The sequence below is a fragment of the Nicotiana tomentosiformis genome, chromosome 8 (genome assembly GCF_000390325.3).
Source record: "Nicotiana tomentosiformis chromosome 8, ASM39032v3, whole genome shotgun sequence".
NCBI classification, from domain to species: Eukaryota; Viridiplantae; Streptophyta; class Magnoliopsida; order Solanales; family Solanaceae; genus Nicotiana; species Nicotiana tomentosiformis.
In genome coordinates this window covers 112,524,063-112,530,109 of record NC_090819.1, presented here as the reverse complement: position 1 = coordinate 112,530,109, position 6,047 = coordinate 112,524,063, and the positions used below count along the sequence as shown (strand labels likewise).

The window sequence follows — 6,047 nt, the reverse complement described above, 5'->3', positions numbered from 1 at the left end:
ATGAACTTTCAGCATAATATACTGAAGTTCCAGTATATTATGCTGGAACTCTAGTATATTATGATGGACTTCCAGTATTTGGCAGCTCTTTCTCGTGTCAAAATTGATGTACTCATAAAATTACAAATAAAACGTGAGGCTTTGTATTCTTTAAATAGCACGGGTTAGCCAGTTTTTGGACTGGTAATTGAAAAATAGCCAGCATTTGCAAAGTCGTTGAAAAATAGCCACTATTTTGCTGCAACACGGAAAGTTCCAGCATAATATACTGGAGATTGGAGCACCTGTGTATGAACTTCCAACATATTATGCTGGACCAGTATGTTATGCTGGAACTCCAGTATATTATGATGGAGTTCCAGTGATTTATACTGGAACTTCATCATAATATATTGGAGTTCCAGCATAATATACTGGAATTTCAGTATATTATGCTAGAAGTTCACATGTAAAAAATTCGAACTCCAGTATATTATGCTGGAATATTTTCCGAATTTTGAACAGTGTTTTCGTTCAAATTTATCTTTACATGAAAAGTAGCTAAATTTTGATTAATTTTGAAACTGTGATTATTTTTCAATTACCACTTATAAATCTGGCTATTTTTGAATTTTACCCCATAGTATCCTTAAATAGACAATCCGGGTCAGTACCCAACAGTATTTGGGTTTACCAGCTTTTGGTTGTCTTAGCACGCGCCACTTTAAAAGCGTGAAACGAACGGTCACGTGAATGATAATCCTTTCAACGCGTCTTTAGAGATAACATATAAAATAGCTGTGGAAGCTCAGATTTTCAATTAAGGACTCTACGGATTTTCACGTAAGGACTCCAAACATTCCAATTGTCATTTAAGGACTATTTCATCTTAGGTTGCAGACTTTAGATTTTCACCTAAGGACTCAATAGATTTTCTATTAAGGACTCCAAATATTCCAATTCTCAGTGAAGGACATTTTTATCTGACGTGGAAAACTTTTGATTTTTCAGTTAAGGACTCCATAGTTTTTCACTTAAGGACTCCAAATATTTCAATTCTCAGGGAAGGACTTTTAATCCTACTATAAATAGCCACATTTTCAACCCCCTTTACACAACACAATTTCATAAGCAATTTGCGTTATTTGCGTAGTTGCACTTTTGGCCTTTTGTCGTTTCTTGAAATTTATCCTTTTTTCATTTTCTTGAATTTCTTTTTTTTTTTTTGGGGAAGATGACTATCGTCATTGAGCAGCCTGAGTTTGGTATGTCCTAAATTTCTTTTTCTTTTTTAATTTTCACATTTTAAGAAATTTTTTATGCACTAATAATTCACATTACATGGGATTTTCTAAATTCTGATCCTTTTTTGGCCAGGTTTGCAAGTAGAGGAGAAACAAATCCCATGCAATACCAATGAGCTTATTTTGGATGGTGGATTTGTGGTACCAAAGCAATTGTCTTGTGACGGTGGATTTGAAGTGCCAGAAATCAATTCATTTGGCCAATCATTTAGGTATGTGGATTAAATTTTTTGCTTTTGTATAATTTATTTCTCTTTTTCTTTGGGTTTTTATGCGATGTCGATAGGATCCATTAAATCTAGTTTTACGTTGAAAAGTCACACCCAAAGATGGTATGAATAAATACTTATTACTCTATCACGACATTTTGTTGATTACTTTTACTCGTTATGTTCATTCATTCACTGATGCAACTCCAAAACCCGTACAGCTTATTTGAATAGGATTACTTTTTAGTGTTTATAGTTTCATGCAAATATCTTCTACAAAAGAAAATAAAAAGAAAATAAAAAGAGGCTAATTTAATACTATGAAATTGTTGAACAGGGATTATAATGCAGAAAGTGAGAGACAGAAGACAGTGGAAGAATTCTATAGAGTTCAACACATCAACCAAACATATGACTACGTAAGTGCTTATAAACGCCTTTCAACCAAAAAAAAAAATTACTATTTAGAAAATTCTCTAATCATCTTTTTTCATATTCTAAAACTTTTTTTAAAATGTAAATGTGGAATGAGTAACAATTTATGAAAATGATTAATTGCCAATTGATCAGGTGAAGAAAATGAGGGAAAAATATGGGAAGTTGGACAAAGTGGAAATGAGTATTTGGGAATGCTGTGAGCTATTGAATGATGTGGTGGATGACAGTGACCCTGACTTGGACGAACCCCAAATTGAGCACTTATTGCAAACTGCTGAGGCTATTAGAAAAGACTATCCAAATGATGATTGGCTTCATTTGACTGCCCTCATTCATGGTATGTGCTGCTCCCTCCGCCCCTATTTATATATCACTATTTGATTAAATACGAAATTCTTTAAAATTATATTAAAATTTATGGTTTAAAACAAGATAAAATGAGTAATGTCAAATTAAATTATTTATAAATAAAAAAGAAATGATGTATTTTGGGGCCGGAACTTGTATGTAGACGGACGGAGCCATAGTGTTAGTTGCGGATTCGGCCGAATCCATTAGCTTTTGTTCAAACTCTGTTTTTATATTAAAAACTCCAATAAATATGGATAACTTATTAATTTAGAACCCAGTAACTTAAAAGTATTATAATCCCAAACTCATAAAGTTCAAATCCTAGCTCCGCCTCTATATATGCAACACTTGTAGAGAGGTACATGCATAAAGGTTTGGAACTCTTTTCTAATTTGAATCTTAAGGATAAATTAGAAAGATAAGTATATCATATAAATTAGGAGTATACTATTGTTGTCATTCATTTTCAAGACAATTAAGACCTACTTTTGTTATTGTTTTATAGTACATTTTTATTAAGCATATTAGTATATACCCCATTTATATCCTTTTGATCCTGCTTTACGAGTTACTTATGCCATACGCATATATTACTTTCTTTATTTTATTTTGTTTTGTTATGTTTCTTATAATGCAATATAATATGGACTACAGATCTTGGAAAAGTACTACTTCTTCCTAGCTTTGGAGGGCTACCTCAATGGGCTGTTGTTGGTGATACGTTCCCATTAGGTTGTGCTTTTGATGAATCAATTGTTCACCACAAGGTAAAACTTTCTTTAATTTTCTACTAAAATGTCTTCCTTTGATAAATGTAAAATAAAATACATGATTAATTAATTAAGAAAATTTATAATTTTAACTGTTATAAAAAATAATAGACAATAGAATGTATTTGATTTGTATATATGTATATTATATGCATATACGTATTATATATTTCTTTTGGCCAGCAAATGCAATTAGTTTCAATGAAGAATGACAATTTTGTATTTTGCCCGTTAATTAACGTGTGCATTTTTCTATGCAGTACTTTAAGGAAAATCCAGACACAAACAACCCTCTTTACAACACCAAGAATGGTGTATACAAAGAAGGATGTGGACTTGACAACGTTGTTATGTCATGGGGACATGATGATTATATGTATTTGGTCGCAAAGGAAAATGGAACTACTCTTCCTTCTGCTGCTTTGTTTGTCATTCGTTACCACTCTTTCTATGGTAAATATTAATTTTTTTTATTTTTTTAATGTTTGAGTAATTCAATGTTTATTGAAGTGGGATTAATTAATTAAATTTTTTTAAAAATTGCAGCGTTACATAGGGCAGGAGTATACACACACTTGATGAATGAGGAAGACAGAGAGAACATGAAGTGGCTTAAGATTTTCAAGTAATTAATTTATGTTCTTCTCCAGTTTTAATAGCTCTAGAATAGTATAAATTACAGTTTTATAAGATGATTTACAAAATTATATATATATGTGCAGCAAATACGATTTGTACAGCAAGAGCAAAGTTAGAATTGATGTAGAAAAGGTCAAGCCATACTACATCTCCCTCATTGAAAAGGTGAATGCTTTAATTGGCTACTTTAACTTAAATCAATTTTTAAATAATATATGTATTTCAATAAATCTTTCATTGGCTGATGGATTTTCCTTTTCCTTCAATTCTTTGCAATGCAGTATTTTCCAGCAAGGCTCAGATGGTGACTGTTTTAGTTGTAATGAGAGAGTTATGGATTCCAGGTGGCGGATTAGGTGTATAAAAATGAGTAAAATATTCAAACATAGGCCAGAAATTCACCACTGCTGTTACTAAAATTGTTTATGCTTTGGCCATGTATTTTTCTGTTTCTGTTTCTGAAAATGTATTTCTTTATTTAATTCTTTAATAAATGAAATCTTCATAAATGCATTGGATATATGCATATCTCCTTTCTTTTTTATAACTTCTCAGTAGCAGGTTATTAATTATCTATGCATACAAAACTGTTGTTACCGAAAAGGAAATAAATAAAGTTTTTTCTTTTTTTTGAAAAGGAGAAAGTATGAGAATTATCTAACTAACTAGAATACAAAAATGAAATTGAGATGATAATTGAAAAGTCATCCCATGAATTAGGCCTTGGATATTGTATGGGTCAAATCTGCCTTTAGAATATTCAAGTCAAAATAACACTGCGAGAAGGATCCGCAAGTCACCATTTAAAGACGGTCATGAAGTCACATTAGCCGAGGTCGAGAAGTCTAAGAAAGCCGTAGTCAAAATACCGATGAGGATCATGGTCGAAGAGTCGAGAAGGGTCATGGTTGAATACTGACGATAGAGCTGTAACGGCTAGTTTTAAAAATGGAATCAGCAAAGGAATATTCTAGTAAATATTTTTTACATTTGTACTATTAGGGGGTTTTCGGATCCCCTATAAATAGAAGGAAGAGAGAGATAGAGAGGAAAGGCACGTGAAATTCATTTCTTGTAAGAACAACACTTTGAAAAAGATTTATTCTTCACTCTATACAAGACTTTACTTTTCATTAAGATTCTTGCCAGATCCGAGGAATCCTCGACTGTTTGAGGATCTGTCATCCAATCATTGTTAGGTGGAAGTTTTCTTTGTTCAACTTTTTGTTGCTTAAATTATTTCCCTTAATTACGTGACTGTCACCAAATTGACACTTATTGAATATCTTGCATATTGATATTGTTCTTGGTAGTTGTAAGGCATGTATTTCAAGGAATCATTATATTCTTCATAAATGCTTTTCAACTACCTCTTTGATATCAAGATTTGAAGAAATTATTATTAACTAAGATTAACCTATGTTTAATTAGAATTAATTATTTGAACTGAGATTTACGTTTTTGGGTCAAACAGATATGGTAGAGTCTGTGGGGATTTCCTAGTTAAATCTTTAGTTTCTTCTAGATCTACAAATAACACGAATCATTAACGTAAAAAAGAAGAAGCAAGAACAAGATCTCCTTTCTTTGTATACACAAATCCCAATATGTCAGGTAACAGAGAAGAAAGGACGAGAAAATAAGCGACCTCCCAACCAACCTCATGAACGTCATCAATGAAAGTTGTGAAACAACAGACGAAGACGCAACACCCAATGCCTCCCCTAGACGAAATGGGTCACCTCCTCCTCACTGTAGCATTATAAAATCTCTTGGTAATGAAGCCTCCACATCCTTGGCAGAGGAGACACCCCCAGCTGTAAAAAGGCTCCTTGAGGCATGGCTAACTAACACGCTAACCAGCGTCCTCCGTAAGCCCGCTCGGGACACGGCTACAGAAAATGCAAGGACTTGCGTTGTACAACTAGCAGACGAGCAGCACAACCAACTCCCTCCTCCTCCAACGACATGTATTACTCACAATGTCATTAACAATGCAGGTGACGACACTCTCGCAACCATTCTGAAAAGGATGGAGGACATGGAGAATGAGAACAAAGCACTCCAGGATCAAATGAAAGAACACCGAGAAGGGGTCAACAAAATACCGGGTGCCCCAAATCTCTTGCCAAAGAGAGATGCCAGCTGGTTCGTCGAGCAGTTGTATAGTGATGATGTCGCCCTACATGCCATACCAAAAACCTTTAAAATACCACCCTACCTCAGGATATATGATGGCACGGCCGACCCTGAAGATCATGTGACTCACTACATTACCGTCGTGAAAGGCAATGACCTCGCCAAAGAACAATTATCTTCCATTTTGTTGAAAAACTTCGGTGAAATCCTCTTAGGAG

General features: G+C 33.7%; 1 protein-coding gene across 1 annotated transcript; it reads left to right on the top strand.

The window, feature by feature from the left end:
• The first annotated feature begins 1,084 nt into the window (after positions 1 to 1,084).
• On the top strand, positions 1,085 to 4,210 carry LOC104108918 (inositol oxygenase 2-like). Its single transcript, XM_009618069.4, has 9 exons — positions 1,085 to 1,244; positions 1,357 to 1,495; positions 1,830 to 1,911; positions 2,063 to 2,267; positions 2,936 to 3,048; positions 3,312 to 3,504; positions 3,598 to 3,676; positions 3,774 to 3,855; positions 3,972 to 4,210. Exons 1-9 carry the CDS (start codon positions 1,214 to 1,216, stop codon positions 3,996 to 3,998), a joined length of 951 nt encoding a protein of 316 aa, XP_009616364.1. The 5' UTR covers positions 1,085 to 1,213; the 3' UTR covers positions 3,999 to 4,210.
• The last annotated feature ends 1,837 nt before the right edge of the window (positions 4,211 to 6,047 follow it).

Bases quoted from the DNA above. Each gene is read 5' to 3' on its own strand.
- LOC104108918 (XM_009618069.4), top strand. From the start codon at position 1,214: ATGACTATCGTCATTGAGCAGCCTGAGTTTG. The intron at 2,268-2,935 runs GTATGTGCTGCT...TATGGACTACAG, and splicing joins TTTGACTGCCCTCATTCATG to ATCTTGGAAAAGTACTACTT. The intron at 3,677-3,773 runs GTAATTAATTTA...ATATATGTGCAG, and splicing joins AAGTGGCTTAAGATTTTCAA to CAAATACGATTTGTACAGCA.